Source organism: Hoplias malabaricus, chromosome 3 (genome assembly GCF_029633855.1).
Source record: "Hoplias malabaricus isolate fHopMal1 chromosome 3, fHopMal1.hap1, whole genome shotgun sequence".
Classification (NCBI taxonomy): domain Eukaryota; kingdom Metazoa; phylum Chordata; class Actinopteri; order Characiformes; family Erythrinidae; genus Hoplias; species Hoplias malabaricus.
The window spans coordinates 10,844,906-10,862,353 of record NC_089802.1 but is presented as its reverse complement, the minus strand read 5'-3'; the positions used below and the strand labels follow the sequence as shown (position 1 = coordinate 10,862,353).

Sequence of the window (17,448 nt, the reverse complement as noted above, 5' to 3'; positions counted from 1 at the left end):
CACTAGGGGCAGTGAACACACACACACACACACAACCAGAGCAGGGGGCTGCCAACCACCTCGATGCCCGGGGAGCAGTTTTGGAGCTAGGTGGCTTGCTCAAGGGCACTTCAGCCGTGCATGAATTTCCCCTTGGCGGTCCTGGGAATTGAACGGGCGACGTTCTGGCTTCAAGCTCATCCCAGTTCTTGTGTTGTGTTTGTGTGTGTCGTGCTGATACGAATGCATCAGACACAGCAGTGCTGCTGCCGTTTTTAAACCCCTTAGTGTCACTGATGGACTGAACTGAAGTCAAGCCAGCCTCCACTTGGAAAAGCTTGGTCAAGCCAGCCCCCACTTAGATTTGGTGGAACGTCGTATTCTGAACATTACGGTAATAGCGTGCAGAGGAACAAATTTCTAAATAAAAGCCAAAAGTCAATGACAGGAAATGTATGTAATAATAAATAATTTTCTAAACAAATAATAAATGGATAAACAACAAATATTTGCTATTTTGTGGAAATGATGAAGATTTTAGGACATGACTCTCAAGTCACTCTGATGTGCCATTTATAAAAAAGGCCCTTTGTGTAGTCCTATGTCTGTAAATTTATTTCCAAATTTAAATAATTATTAAAAAGAAACCTTTAGTTTGCACAGAACAATTTCACTTCATAATCATAGTACCACACCTGATTATGTCACTCACTTCATATGAAGTCATTCTGATGTGTCATTTCAAAATAAAAGCCCATTGAATTGTCCAATTTCTGTACATTTATTTCCAAATTTAAATAATTATTAAAAGGAAACCTTTAGTTTGCACAGAACAATTTCACTTCATAATCATAGTACCACACCTGATTATGTCACTCACTTCATATGAAGTCATTCTGATGTGTCATTTCAAAATAAAAGCTCTTTGAATTGTCCCATTTCTGTAAATTTAATTCCAAAATTTAGATCATTATTAAAAAGAAACCTTTAGTTTGCACAGAACAACTTCACTTCATAATCATAGTACCACACCTGATTATGTCACTCACTTCATATGAAGTCATTCTGATGTGTCATTTCAAAATAAAAGCCCATTGAATTGTCCCATATCTGTAAATTTAATTCCACATTTAAATAATTATTAAAAGGAAACCTTTAGTTTGCACAGAACAATTTCACTTCATAATCATAGTACCACACCTGATTATGTCACTCACTTCATATGAAGTCATTCTGATGTGTCATTTCAAAATAAAAGCTCTTTGAATTGTCCCATTTCTGTAAATTTAATTCCAAAATTTAGATCATTATTAAAAAGAAACCTTTAGATTGCACAGAACAATTTCACTTCATAGTCATAGTACAACACCTGATTATGTCACTCATGTAATATGAAGTCATTCTGATGTGTCATTTCAAAATAAAGGCCCTTTGAATTGTCCCATTTCTGTAAATTTATTTCCAAATTTAAATAATTATTAAAAAGAAACCTTTAGTTTGCACAGAACAATTTCACTTCATAGTCATAGTACAACACCTGATTATGTCACTCATGTAATATGAAGTCATTCTGGTGTGTCATTTCAAAATAAAGGCCCTTTGAATTGTCCCATTTCTGTAAATTAATTTCCAAATTTAAATAATTATTAAAAAGAAACCTTTAGTTTGCACAGAACAATTTCACTTCATAATCATAGTACCACACCTGATTATATCACTCACTTCATATGAAGTCATTCTGATGTGTCATTTCAAAATAAAAGCTCTTTGAATTGTCCCATTTCTGTAAATTTAATTCCAAAATTTAGATCATTATTAAAAAGAAACCTTTAGATTGCACAGAACAATTTCACTTCATAATCATAGTACCACACCTGATTATGTCACTCATTAAATATAAAGTCATTCTGATGTGTCATTTCAAAATAAAAGCTCTTTGAATTGTCCCATTTCTGTAAATTTAATTTCAAATGTAAATAATTATTAAAAAGAAACCTTTAGTTTGCACAGAACAACTTCACTTCATAATCATAGTACCACACCTGATTATGTCACTCACTTCATATGAAGTCATTCTGATGTGTCATTTCAAAATAAAGGCCCTTTGAATTGTCCCATTTCTGTAAATTTATTTCCAAATTTATATCATTATTAAATGTGAACCATTAGTTTGCACAGAACAATTTCACTTCATAATCATAGTACCACACCTGATTATGTCACTCATGTAATATGAAGTCATTCTGATGTGTCATTTCAAAATAAAGGCCCTTTGAATTGTCCCATTTCTGTAAATTAATTTCCAAATTTAAATAATTATTAAAAAGAAACCTTTAGTTTGCACAGAACAATTTCACTTCATAATCATAGTACCACACCTGATTATGTCACTCATGTAATATAAAGTCATTCTGATGTGTCATTTCAAAATAAAAGCTCTTTGAATTGTCCCATTTCTGTAAATTTAATTCCAAAATTTAGATCATTATTAAAAAGAAACCTTTAGATTGCACAGAACAATTTCACTTCATAATCATAGTACCACACCTGATTATGTCACTCATTAAATATAAAGTCATTCTGATGTGTCATTTCAAAATAAAAGCTCTTTGAATTGTCCCATTTCTGTAAATTTAATTTCAAATGTAAATAATTATTAAAAAGAAACCTTTAGTTTGCACAGAACAACTTCACTTCATAATCATAGTACCACACCTGATTATGTCACTCACTTCATATGAAGTCATTCTGATGTGTCATTTCAAAATAAAGGCCCTTTGAATTGTCCCATTTCTGTAAATTTATTTCCAAATTTATATCATTATTAAATGTGAACCATTAGTTTGCACAGAACAATTTCACTTCATAATCATAGTACCACACCTGATTATGTCACTCATGTAATATGAAGTCATTCTGATGTGTCATTTCAAAATAAAGGCCCTTTGAATTGTCCCATTTCTGTAAATTAATTTCCAAATTTAAATAATTATTAAAAAGAAACCTTTAGTTTGCACAGAACAATTTCACTTCATAATCATAGTACCACACCTGATTATGTCACTCATGTAATATGAAGTCATTCTGATGTGTCATTTCAAAATAAAGGCCCTTTGAATTGTCCCATTTCTGTAAATTTATTTCCAAATTTAAATAATTATTAAAAGGAAACCTTTAGTTTGCACAGAACAATTTCACTTCATAATCATAGTACCACACCTGATTATGTCACTCATGTAATATGAAGTCATTCTGATGTGTCATTTCAAAATAAAGGCCATTTGAATTGTCCCATTTCTGTAAATTTATTTCCAAATTTAAATAATTATTAAAAGGAAACCTTTAGTTTGCACAGATTAATTTCACTTCATAATCATAGTACCACACCTGATTATGTCACTCATTAAATATCAAGTCATTCTGATGTGTCATTTTAAAATAAAAGCTCTTTGAATTGTCCCATTTCTGTAAATTTATTTCCAAATTTAAATAATTATTAAAAGGAAACCTTTAGTTTGCACAGAACAATTTCACTTCATAATCATAGTACCACACCTGATTATATCACTCACTTCATATGAAGTCATTCTGATGTGTCATTTCAAAATAAAAGCTCTTTGAATTGTCCCATTTCTGTAAATTTAATTCCAAAATTTAGATCATTATTAAAAAGAAACCTTTAGATTGCACAGAACAATTTCACTTCATAATCATAGTACCACACCTGATTATGTCACTCATTAAATATAAAGTCATTCTGATGTGTCATTTCAAAATAAAAGCTCTTTGAATTGTCCCATTTCTGTAAATTTAATTTCAAATGTAAATAATTATTAAAAAGAAACCTTTAGTTTGCACAGAACAACTTCACTTCATAATCATAGTACCACACCTGAGTATGTCACTCACTTCATATGAAGTCATTCTGATGTGTCATTTCAAAATAAAAGCCCATTGAATTGTCCCATATCTGTAAATTTAATTCCACATTTAAATAATTATTAAAAGGAAACCTTTAGTTTGCACAGAACAATTTCACTTCATAATCATAGTACAACACCTGATTATGTCACTCATGTAATATGAAGTCATTCTGATGTGTCATTTCAAAATAAAGGCCCTTTGAATTGTCCCATTTCTGTAAATTTATTTCCAAATTTAAATAATTATTAAAAGGAAACCTTTAGTTTGCACAGAACAATTTCACTTCATAATCATAGTACCACACCTGATTATGTCACTCACTTCATATGAAGTCATTCTGATGTGTCATTTCAAAATAAAGGCCATTTGAATTGTCCCATTTCTGTAAATTTAATTCCAAATTTATATCATTATTAAATGTGAACCATTAGTTTGCACAGAACAATTTCACTTCATAATCATAGTACCACACCTGATTATGTCACTCACTGAATATGAAGTCATTCTGGTGTGCCATTTTAAAAAAGAACTATTGTAAATGATCACATTTCAGCTATATTCACTCCGGATGTTGGAATTGTTATTAAAAGGAATCCTCCAGTTTGCACACACCACTTTCACTTTATAATGAAAGTACACCCCTAAATATATGTCTCTCACTTAATATCAAGTCATTCTTGTGTGCCATTTCAGATTAGGACCACTGTAATCAATCAGATTTAAATTATATTCACTGTAGATGTTGAGATTGTTAATAAAAGGAATCCTCCAGTTTGTAAACACTACTTTCACTTCATAATGATAGTACAGCACATGCAAGCATCAATCATTTAATGTCATACTATTGTAGTGTGTCTAATTTGTTCATCCACTCATTACATCCAGATCACATTACTGATATAATGCACGACGCGGTTCCTCAGCGCCTTCAAGAGTAGTCGACTCATGTACCGAGTGATTACTCCAGTGTGAATCGAAGGAACTGGCGTTAGAAGCGTGCTGGAGTCACTCCCTCGCTGGTGGATTACCCCTTCAGGTCCGGGGAATTTTTTTTGGGGGGGGGGGTTAAGGGTGGGGGCTGTTAGCCTCCGACTTCAGGACAAGGGAAGTGAGGCTAACAGGGGCGCACCTCTGGGGGATCCATGGTTAAAGAAATCCCTCAAGAGTTCGCCCATCAGACCCCCTAAACCCTTAACAGTTCCAGTACAGGACGTCGTCGCAGGGCCCTCTGCTCCCAAGGATGTCGCTGCACTCCCTCCTGATCTCCAGGAGAAGCTTGCAAGCCTCTTGGCACGTCTGGAGGTCTCCGTGAAGGCGGCACCCGCCGCTCCTGTCTCCGTGAAGGCGGCACCAGCCGCTCCTGTCTCCGTGAAGGTGGCACCAGCCGCTCCTGGACCCGTGACTGTGGCTCCGGCCGCTTCTGCACCCGTGACTGTGGCTCTGGTCGCTTCAGGTCGTGTCCCCATAACTGTGCCCAGGCTGGTTCCTCAGACTTCCCCTCAGACATTTGCCAGTCCTGGGCATCCCACAGTTGTTTTGATTCCCATGTCTGTTCCTGTCCTGGTTCCTGTCTTAGTCCTCGTCCCTGTACCTGTGTCTGCCTTTGTCTCTGTTCCCGTCCCTGTCACTGTGTTCGTGTCAGTCCCGGTAAACGTCCTGGTCCCTGTTCCCCTGCCAAGTCTTATCCAGTCCCCTGTTAATCCAGTCCAGTCCACATTTCAGTCTTATGTCTTATCACCTGTCTCTTCACCTGTCTTGTCTTCAGTCCAGTCTCCATTTCAACCCTCTGTCCTGTCTCAAGTCCAGTCTCCTGTCCATTCCCAACACCCAGTCCCGTCACCTGTCCTGCCTCATGTCCAGTCCCCGTATACATCCAGTGTTCAATCAAATGTCCTGTCCCCTGTTCAGTCACTTGTCTTGTCTCCCTTCCAGTCCCATTACCCAGTTCTGCCACATGTTCTGTCTCCATTCCAGTCCCCTGTCCTGTCACCTGCCCATGTCCAGTCTTCTGTCCCTAAACCTGTTCAGTCACCTGCTTCTGTCTCCAGTTCCTAGTCTCGTCCAATCCCCGTTCCCATCCATTGTACTATCCAATGTCAAGCACCCTGTCCAGTTTCCTGCTCCGGTCCAGTCTCATGTGTCCTGTCTAGTCCTTTCCAGTCTCAAGTCCTGTCTCCTTTTCCCTTTTTTCAGTCACCCGTTCAGTCCCGTCTGCTCTCCAGTTTTGTCTCCAGTCCGTCCCCCTCTTCATTCCAGTATTTCATCACCCGTCTCTAGTTCTGTCTTGTCCCGTTTCTGTCCTCTGTCTTGTCCCAAGTCTCTTCTCCTGTAGCCTCCCTTTGTCAGCCTCCTGTCCTGTCCTGTGTCCAGTCTCCTATATCCGGTCCGGTCATGTCCCCAGCTCCTGTGTCTGTTCTGTTGTGTCTGTTGTCCTTGTCTCCGCCCATGTCCCGACTTTGTTCCGCCTCCTTGTCCGCTGTCCTCGTTATCTGTCTCAGGTGTGTCTCGTTTGTATGTAGTATTTAAGTTCCCTTGTGTCACTTCCTGTTATCGGTCATTTGTTTTGCTCTTTCCCAGTCAGGTCATGTCGTTTCGTTTTGTGTTGTTAACTTCCTAGTCAAGACGTTTCGTTTAGTTTCCCAGTCATGTTGTTTCTTCCTTTTTCATAGTCATATGGTGTTGTTTCTCTCCCACTTCAAGTCAGGTTGTTTTTGTTTCCTAGTCGTTTCATTTTGATTCCAAAGTCATGTCGGTTTGTGTAATTCTCATTTGTAGTCATGTCATTTTGTTTTTCTCCCCAAGCCTTGTCATTTCTTTCCTCTAAGTATCGTTGTTTCGCCTCCAGTGTATCTGTGTCTTGTTTCTTAGTTTGGTCTGTCTCTGTTGTTTTCCTCAATTCATTTCATATGTCTAGTTGTTTCCGTAGTTGCCAGTCTTTGTTTTGTTGTATCTTTTGTTTCATTAAAATTACTGTGTTTTAGCAAGTGCGTCCGCCTCCGTCAGTCTGCCCCGCTAATCGTGACGCCATAGGAGAAGTACTATTGGTTCCATGAAGAACCATCTTTCGGAATATTTTAAATGTGTAAAAAAGCCACAGTCACGGGTGGAGAAGCGGCCGGAGCCACAGTCACGGGTGCAGAAGCGGCCGGAGCCACAGTCACGGGTCCAGGAGCGGCTGGTGCCACCTTCACGGAGACAGGAGCGGCTGGTGCCGCCTTCACGGAGACAGGAGCGGCTGGTGCCGCCTTCACGGAGACAGGAGCGGCGGGTGCCGCCTTCACGGAGACCTCCAGACGTGCCAAGAGGCTTGCAAGCTTCTCCTGGAGATCAGGAGGGAGTGCAGCGACATCCTTGGGAGCAGAGGGCCCTGCGACGACGTCCTGTACTGGAACTGTTAAGGGTTTAGGGGGTCTGATGGGCGAACTCTTGAGGGATTTCTTTAACCATGGATCCCCCAGAGGTGCGCCCCTGTTAGCCTCACTTCCCTTGTCCTGAAGTCGGAGGCTAACAGCCCCCACCCTTAACCCCCCCCCCCCCAAAAAAATTCCCCGGACCTGAAGGGGTAATCCACCAGCGAGGGAGTGACTCCAGCACGCTTCTAACGCCAGTTCCTTCGATTCACACTGGAGTAATCACTCGGTACATGAGTCGACTACTCTTGAAGGCGCTGAGGAACCGCGTCGTGCATTATATCAGTAATGTGATCTGGATGTAATGAGTGGATGAACAAATTAGACACACTACAATAGTATGACATTAAATGATTGATGCTTGCATGTGCTGTACTATCATTATGAAGTGAAAGTAGTGTTTACAAACTGGAGGATTCCTTTTATTAACAATCTCAACATCTACAGTGAATATAATTTAAATCTGATTGATTACAGTGGTCCTAATCTGAAATGGCACACAAGAATGACTTGATATTAAGTGAGAGACATATATTTAGGGGTGTACTTTCATTATAAAGTGAAAGTGGTGTGTGCAAACTGGAGGATTCCTTTTAATAACAATTCCAACATCCGGAGTGAATATAGCTGAAATGTGATCATTTACAATAGTTCTTTTTTAAAATGGCACACCAGAATGACTTCATATTCAGTGAGTGACATAATCAGGTGTGGTACTATGATTATGAAGTGAAATTGTTCTGTGCAAACTAATGGTTCACATTTAATAATGATATAAATTTGGAATTAAATTTACAGAAATGGGACAATTCAAATGGCCTTTATTTTGAAATGACACATCAGAATGACTTCATATGAAGTGAGTGACATAATCAGGTGTGGTACTATGATTATGAAGTGAAATTGTTCTGTGCAAACTAAAGGTTTCCTTTTAATAATTATTTAAATTTGGAAATAAATTTACAGAAATGGGACAATTCAAAGGGCCTTTATTTTGAAATGACACATCAGAATGACTTCATATTACATGAGTGACATAATCAGGTGTTGTACTATGATTATGAAGTGAAATTGTTCTGTGCAAACTAAAGGTTTCCTTTTAATAATTATTTAAATGTGGAATTAAATTTACAGATATGGGACAATTCAATGGGCTTTTATTTTGAAATGACACATCAGAATGACTTCATATGAAGTGAGTGACATACTCAGGTGTGGTACTATGATTATGAAGTGAAGTTGTTCTGTGCAAACTAAAGGTTTCTTTTTAATAATTATTTACATTTGAAATTAAATTTACAGAAATGGGACAATTCAAAGAGCTTTTATTTTGAAATGACACATCAGAATGACTTTATATTTAATGAGTGACATAATCAGGTGTGGTACTATGATTATGAAGTGAAATTGTTCTGTGCAATCTAAAGGTTTCTTTTTAATAATGATCTAAATTTTGGAATTAAATTTACAGAAATGGGACAATTCAAAGAGCTTTTATTTTGAAATGACACATCAGAATGACTTCATATGAAGTGAGTGATATAATCAGGTGTGGTACTATGATTATGAAGTGAAATTGTTCTGTGCAAACTAAAGGTTTCCTTTTAATAATTATTTAAATTTGGAAATAAATTTACAGAAATGGGACAATTCAAAGAGCTTTTATTTTAAAATGACACATCAGAATGACTTGATATTTAATGAGTGACATAATCAGGTGTGGTACTATGATTATGAAGTGAAATTAATCTGTGCAAACTAAAGGTTTCCTTTTAATAATTATTTAAATTTGGAAATAAATTTACAGAAATGGGACAATTCAAATGGCCTTTATTTTGAAATGACACATCAGAATGACTTCATATTACATGAGTGACATAATCAGGTGTGGTACTATGATTATGAAGTGAAATTGTTCTGTGCAAACTAAAGGTTTCCTTTTAATAATTATTTAAATTTGGAAATAAATTTACAGAAATGGGACAATTCAAAGGGCCTTTATTTTGAAATGACACATCAGAATGACTTCATATTACATGAGTGACATAATCAGGTGTGGTACTATGATTATGAAGTGAAATTGTTCTGTGCAAACTAAAGGTTTCTTTTTAATAATTATTTAAATTTGGAAATTAATTTACAGAAATGGGACAATTCAAAGGGCCTTTATTTTGAAATGACACATCAGAATGACTTCATATTACATGAGTGACATAATCAGGTGTGGTACTATGATTATGAAGTGAAATTGTTCTGTGCAAACTAATGGTTCACATTTAATAATGATATAAATTTGGAAATAAATTTACAGAAATGGGACAATTCAAAGGGCCTTTATTTTGAAATGACACATCAGAATGACTTCATATGAAGTGAGTGACATAATCAGGTGTGGTACTATGATTATGAAGTGAAATTGTTCTGTGCAAACTAAAGGTTTCCTTTTAATAATTATTTAAATTTGGAAATAAATTTACAGAAATGGGACAATTCAAAGAGCTTTTATTTTAAAATGACACATCAGAATGACTTGATATTTAATGAGTGACATAATCAGGTGTGGTACTATGATTATGAAGTGAAATTAATCTGTGCAAACTAAAGGTTTCCTTTTAATAATTATTTAAATTTGGAAATAAATTTACAGAAATGGGACAATTCAAATGGCCTTTATTTTGAAATGACACATCAGAATGACTTCATATTACATGAGTGACATAATCAGGTGTGGTACTATGATTATGAAGTGAAATTGTTCTGTGCAAACTAAAGGTTTCCTTTTAATAATTATTTAAATTTGGAAATAAATTTACAGAAATGGGACAATTCAAAGGGCCTTTATTTTGAAATGACACATCAGAATGACTTCATATTACATGAGTGACATAATCAGGTGTGGTACTATGATTATGAAGTGAAATTGTTCTGTGCAAACTAAAGGTTTCTTTTTAATAATTATTTAAATTTGGAAATTAATTTACAGAAATGGGACAATTCAAAGGGCCTTTATTTTGAAATGACACATCAGAATGACTTCATATTACATGAGTGACATAATCAGGTGTGGTACTATGATTATGAAGTGAAATTGTTCTGTGCAAACTAATGGTTCACATTTAATAATGATATAAATTTGGAAATAAATTTACAGAAATGGGACAATTCAAAGGGCCTTTATTTTGAAATGACACATCAGAATGACTTCATATGAAGTGAGTGACATAATCAGGTGTGGTACTATGATTATGAAGTGAAGTTGTTCTGTGCAAACTAAAGGTTTCTTTTTAATAATTATTTACATTTGAAATTAAATTTACAGAAATGGGACAATTCAAAGAGCTTTTATTTTGAAATGACACATCAGAATGACTTTATATTTAATGAGTGACATAATCAGGTGTGGTACTATGATTATGAAGTGAAATTGTTCTGTGCAATCTAAAGGTTTCTTTTTAATAATGATCTAAATTTTGGAATTAAATTTACAGAAATGGGACAATTCAAGGAGCTTTTATTTTGAAATGACACATCAGAATGACTTCATATGAAGTGAGTGATATAATCAGGTGTGGTACTATGATTATGAAGTGAAATTGTTCTGTGCAAACTAAAGGTTTCTTTTTAATAATTATTTAAATTTGGAAATTAATTTACAGAAATGGGACAATTCAAAGGGCCTTTATTTTGAAATGACACACCAGAATGACTTCATATTACATGAGTGACATAATCAGGTGTTGTACTATGACTATGAAGTGAAATTGTTCTGTGCAAACTAAAGGTTTCTTTTTAATAATTATTTAAATTTGGAAATAAATTTACAGAAATGGGACAATTCAAAGGGCCTTTATTTTGAAATGACACATCAGAATGACTTCATATTACATGAGTGACATAATCAGGTGTTGTACTATGACTATGAAGTGAAATTGTTCTGTGCAATCTAAAGGTTTCTTTTTAATAATGATCTAAATTTTGGAATTAAATTTACAGAAATGGGACAATTCAAAGAGCTTTTATTTTGAAATGACACATCAGAATGACTTCATATGAAGTGAGTGACATAATCAGGTGTGGTACTATGATTATGAAGTGAAATTGTTCTGTGCAAACTAAAGGTTTCCTTTTAATAATTATTTAAATGTGGAATTAAATTTACAGATATGGGACAATTCAATGGGCTTTTATTTTGAAATGACACATCAGAATGACTTCATATGAAGTGAGTGACATAATCAGGTGTGGTACTATGATTATGAAGTGAAGTTGTTCTGTGCAAACTAAAGGTTTCTTTTTAATAATGATCTAAATTTTGGAATTAAATTTACAGAAATGGGACAATTCAAAGAGCTTTTATTTTGAAATGACACATCAGAATGACTTCATATGAAGTGAGTGACATAATCAGGTGTGGTACTATGATTATGAAGTGAAATTGTTCTGTGCAAACTAAAGGTTTCCTTTTAATAATTATTTAAATTTGGAAATAAATGTACAGAAATTGGACAATTCAATGGGCTTTTATTTTGAAATGACACATCAGAATGACTTCATATGAAGTGAGTGACATAATCAGGTGTGGTACTATGATTATGAAGTGAAATTGTTCTGTGCAAACTAAAGGTTTCTTTTTAATAATTATTTAAATTTGGAAATAAATTTACAGAAATGGGACAATTCAAAGGGCCTTTATTTTGAAATGACACATCAGAATGACTTGATATTCAGTGAGTGACATAATCAGATGTGGTACTATGATTATGAAGTGAAATTGTTCTGTGCAAACTAAAGGTTTCCTTTTAATAATTATTTAAATTTGGAAATTAATTTACAGAAATGGGACAATTCAAAGGGCCTTTATTTTGAAATGACACATCAAAATGACTTTATATTAATTGAGTGACATAATCAGGTGTTGTACTATGATTATGAAGTGAAATTGTTCTGTGCAAACTAAAGGTTTCTTTTTAATAATTATTTAAATTTGGAAATAAATTTACAGACATAGGACTACACAAAGGGCCTTTTTTATAAATGGCACATCAGAGTGACTTGAGAGTCATGTCCTAAAATCTTCATCATTTCCACAAAATAGCAAATATTTGTTGTTTATCCATTTATTATTTGTTTAGAAAATTATTTATTATTACATACATTTCCTGTCATTGACTTTTGGCTTTTATTTAGAAATTTGTTCCTCTGCACGCTATTACCGTAATGTTCAGAATACGACGTTCCACCAAATCTAAGTGGGGGCTGGCTTGACCAAGCTTTTCCAAGTGGAGGCTGGCTTGACTTCAGTTGGACTGAGCATAGTCCACCAGCCACAAAACATCCTGCTGAAGGACTAGAGTAAGACTAGTCCCAGCCACAGATGTTCCACCCACAGGTTGATGGAGAGTCTGATATTTTTTAAGCTGACCTAACTGTAAGGATTCTGTCAGTTGCATTCTGAATGGCTGTCTGCCTCTTTCTTTGTGTCATAGCAAACTTGTGATTAGGTTTTTATGTGTCAGTCAAATTCTTTTTCCTACTGTCGTAGGCAGTTCTTGGCCACGTTAGGTGGTGAAAGGTACAAGACTCTTCCTAGGTGGAGTGGACAGCGGGTGCACGCAGTGTTTTAAAACTCAAGCTGCTTTCGTACTAGTGTAACACACACTGAAAACTGAAGAACAGTGTGAAAAGTAGTAAGCAAAGTTTGCAGTGCAAGAGCTAGACTACACTCTGTAATTGTAGAGTGCTTCAGTCTGTTCATTGGAGCTGAGAGGTTGGACGGTGAGTGTAGAAACAAGGAGGTTGGCATAAGGTTATGGTGAATAGGTGTATATTTAAACTGTTAAAAACCTAAGCTGTAAATAAAGGGTGACATCATCTCATGATTGTTTTGGCCATGTGGCTAAACTCAAACAAGTAGATACTCAAATCTAAATCATACATAAATCTGAAACAGTGTTGAAGACATGAATATATAAGAGGACAGCAGGTTCCCATTTAACCAATTGGTTGTTTTCAGATTTCAGGGGCAGCCGTGGCCTGGTGATTAGGGAACTGGGCGTGTAACAAGAAAGTTGTCGGTTTGATCCCCAGAGCCGGCAGGTCATGACTGATGTACCCTTGAGCAAGGCACCTAACCCCCAACTGCTCCCTGTGGCTAGGGCTGCCCACTGCTCTGGGCATGTGTGCTCACTGCCCCTAGAGTTTGCTAGCGTGTGTGTATGGATTGTGTTAAATGCACAGAACAAATTCCCCTGTGTGCAAGCACAGTTATGGTGTTAAAATAGGTTCTAAATTTCTGAGAACCAAAAAACAGAATCCATACCTAATAAATGTAATTGAGAAAACTGTCATTAATATTCAGAGTTATAAAAACAGGTTTTTAAACCGAACATTTCTGTATTTAATCGTCTATTTTGAGGTTAATATTCTTGAAGAATACCGCCTTTTCTCAGTTGCTTTTCTCTCGCTTTCGCCTCCAGAAGTTTCTTGCTTTTGACGGGGTTGGGATCTAGACAAGCATTGGCTGCTTAAGTTAAGCCCCGCCCACCCAACTGATTGGAAAAAGAACGACCGGCAAACACTGGTAAACCATATGAAATATTTATTATATAAAGGCTTAGAGTCATTTTGCAGTCAGGGTTAGGGTGTGCAGAATCTGCAGGCTGGGCGGGGCTCAACTTTAGCAGCCAATGACTGTCTAGATCCCGAAAACCTTCAAAAGCGAGAAAAGAAGCGCAACCGAGAAAAGGCGAAATGCAAACGAAAACGGATTTTATTAAAGAATATTAAACTTAAAATGAACTATTATACACAGAAATATTCTGTTTACAAACCTGTTTTTATAACTCTCAATATTAATGACTGTTTTCTCAATTACAAATTGACATTTATTGGTTATGGATTCTGTTTTTTGGTTCTCAAAACTTTAGAACCTATTTTGATGCTATACACGGTGGCCAATAAAGTGATTCTAATTTCAGTTCAGTTGTTTGAATGAGAAAAATGCTATGTTCTGTTGTGGGGCGGCACGGTGGTGCAGCAGGTACGGTTGCAATCACACAGCTCTAGGGATGTGGAAGTTGTGGGTGACTGTCTGTGAGGAGTTTGTTGTGTTCTCTGGATGCTCAGTTTTCCTCCAAAAAACACAGGTCGGTAGTTGATTGGTGACTCAAAAGTGTCCATAGGTGTGAATGTGTGTGTCGCGCTGTGAAGGACTGTCCAGGTTGTGTTCCTGTCTTGTGCCCAATGATTCCGGGTCGGCTCTGGACCCACCACAACCCTGAACTCCTGAACTGGACAAGTGGTTACAGACAGTGAATTAATGTTCTGTTGTGTTTCTCCATACTGCCTCAGTAAATTAGCCACTGCTAGATATGACCTGTTAATGAAGGGCTTAATGTATAGCTGGCCTTTAGCATTAGTCTGTGTTAAAAAAAAAACAAACACCCCTGTTGTCAGTTTTAAAACTATAATTAGTCTGATTCCATGTTCCATTCTATGCGTGCCATGGTTCTGTTCAGCTCCTTTAATTTCTGTATGGTTTCAGATGGGATCCCCTGTGGCTTGTCTGCGATCATGATCCGCCCCATGCTGGAATAACACCCGTCTCAGCTCTTCCTCAGCTTTGCCTTGCCTCATATCACCCTTCTGTTACCACCACCTGCCACAGGGCTGCTGTGAGCACTACAGGTATGAGTGTGTAGAACAAGGCTAATTCTCTCATACACACCTGACCATCACATCACACACATCTCTCTGGATTCATGCTGCTCCACCACATGAACGCCACAACGCTTGAAATAATCTCTGAGCATTATATAATTGTCAAAAATCCACAAATCCAAACACCAAACAGCCGTAGCTAATCCCTTGTTGAAAGCATGTCAGAAGCACAAAAACCCAAACCGAGTGCAGCCGCAGATAATCCTCCATTCAAACAGCAGACTAGGAAGACAATAAGATCAGGTGCTCATTGTCTGATTAGTTACCATTCTGCATTCTCTCTCTCTCTCTCTCACACACACACACACACACACACACACACACACACACACACACTCATTAAGCTTTTTTCATCATTTCAGAGTCTGATATAACGACTTCAACCAAGAAATATACAAAAAGAAAAACTGATGCCTAAAGAATTTTTTCCAGATCCCAAAAAAACCCCAAAGTGAATTGGTTCTTAGAATGAATACAAATTTATTTAATCATATTTGCAAATTTTTTATACAATGTTTAAACAATGGTAGAACAGTATTGTGCCCATCTCAGGTTAGTTTTTGCTTCTATTTCTAAGGAAACTAAGAAGTGGCTGAAGTAGTATTAAAATAGTTAATATTGTTGGTGAAAATGCATAGTAATTAATGATATATGAAAATATACTGAAAAATATATGAAAATTCATCAGTGATTGTGTGTGAACATACATCAAGACAAAGGTGCTATTTTTACAGTTAAATATGCTATAGTTTTAGTTAATATAGAGTGACCAGACATCCTCTTTTACCCGGACATGTCCTCTTTTTTAGACTTAAAGAAATGTCTGGGCGGAATTTCACAAACGTCCGGGATTTTGTTTTTCTAGAACTTACATAGAACTTCGAGATGTGTTTTGTTCACAAAGTAGTCCCGCCCTCCGTGGTGAAGTAGCCTAAAATCTTCTGATTGGATGATCTGACTGTAGAGCTACCGTTATTGGTCGATAACCTTCTCTGTAAACATTTAATTGGTCAGTCTGCACGTCAGTAGTCCTTGTTACCCGTGTCCTCTTTTTCACCATCTCAGATCTGGTCACCCTAGTTAATATTACATATATAAGTGAAAATGACGTTTATGGTTTGAAGTAGATACAATTATTTTTGTGATAATGGTTTTGCTTAATGGAGCTATCCTCTACATTTTATTTTTAAGTTTTTTAAATAAGTTTTGACATTTCTTGAGAATAAATAAAATGTCTGAGTGCAGCAGATTCAGACCGGTTGAGATGTTAAATCCAATAGATCCAATCTTCTCTTTATGTTTTTTATTTATTTATTGGTAAACTAGGTTTATAACACACACACACACACACACACACACACAGCCACATGGCCACAGCTGCCCTGGTGGTTTAATGAATGTGGTGTTCTGTGCAGGATTACACATCATCTTAAAAGGCTTATAAGTTTAGAATTGGATTTTGACATGCAAACGTGCATTCTCTCTTTATTTCTCTCTCTCTCTCAAAATTACTTATTCTCTGTCTCTCGCCCTCTCCTCCCCCTCGTCTCCACACAAACACTCCCTCTCATTCTCACAAGCTTTCTCTCTCTATACCGCATCCCCCTTTGTTTGTTAGTTAAAGAAATCGTGACCCACATGCTGATTTTCTCTCACCTGTCCCGTTTTGGCACTTTCACACACAAAGGTCTCATAGGGTATTGCAAGCTCTGGTGGAAACTCGTTTACATCCAGGACGTGAACTTTGACGGACACTCGGCTGGTCAGCTCTGGGTTATCTGCAAACAGGAAGAAAGTACATGGTTAACTCTGTTCAAAACAAATAAATAAATAGAGCATTTTAATCAATCTTGCACAAAATTTATCGGCAGATTGGCTTCTAAACAGTACTGTCAGAGACCTCCCTTCTTTTGTTTAATATCCAGCATAACTGCCGGCTCAAAGGAAATTAAAAAGTGGAAAAATGATCCAAAACAGGATATAAAAAAAAAACAAACAAACAAGTCTCAATAAATGTGGGTCTCAGAGGGGTGGAGTAGTCGTTTATGGATTTATGGGCCTGAAATGGTCTGGTCAGTTGTAATAAAGCATAAACATGTTAAATACTGATAAAATAAGTGTCTTTTTTAAATGAAACAAGGGTCTTTGGTCTTTGTCTTTTGCACCATATTCTGTCTTTGAGCATACGGTTTTACTTTAATTAAATGTATACTTTATGTAATTGTATAGGGTCTAAACATGCACTTGTCCATGGTTGACTCAGGAGCCAGAAAGACATGGCAGCTCAGCCCCTAGCTTATCTTTGGAGTGACACTTTGCAGTGCTTTATTTCATGTGTAGTTTTGGAGGCGTGCATGGATGTTATCCGCAGTGTAATACTGGCACCATGTGGCCACATTCAGAAAAACCCTGTTAC

At 36.5% G+C, this 17,448-nt stretch overlaps 1 protein-coding gene and 1 long non-coding RNA gene across 4 annotated transcripts in view; one reads left to right on the top strand and one right to left on the bottom strand.

Annotated features, from left to right (window-relative positions):
* Positions 1–17,448, bottom strand: part of cdh12b (cadherin 12b) — a 111,739-nt gene that overhangs the window by 11,843 nt on the left and 82,448 nt on the right. Inside the window, exon 8 of the mRNA XM_066662952.1 lies at positions 16,689–16,810. Within this exon, the coding sequence (XP_066519049.1) occupies positions 16,689–16,810 (122 nt within the window). The remainder of the gene's footprint in view (positions 1–16,688; positions 16,811–17,448) is intronic.
* The window catches only part of LOC136690894 (uncharacterized), a 62,532-nt gene that overhangs the window by 668 nt on the left and 44,416 nt on the right, over positions 1–17,448 (top strand). For all 3 annotated transcript variants that reach the window (XR_010801803.1, XR_010801805.1, XR_010801804.1), the window contains exon 2: positions 14,857–14,999. This is a non-coding gene — a long non-coding RNA (uncharacterized lncRNA). The remainder of the gene's footprint in view (positions 1–14,856; positions 15,000–17,448) is intronic.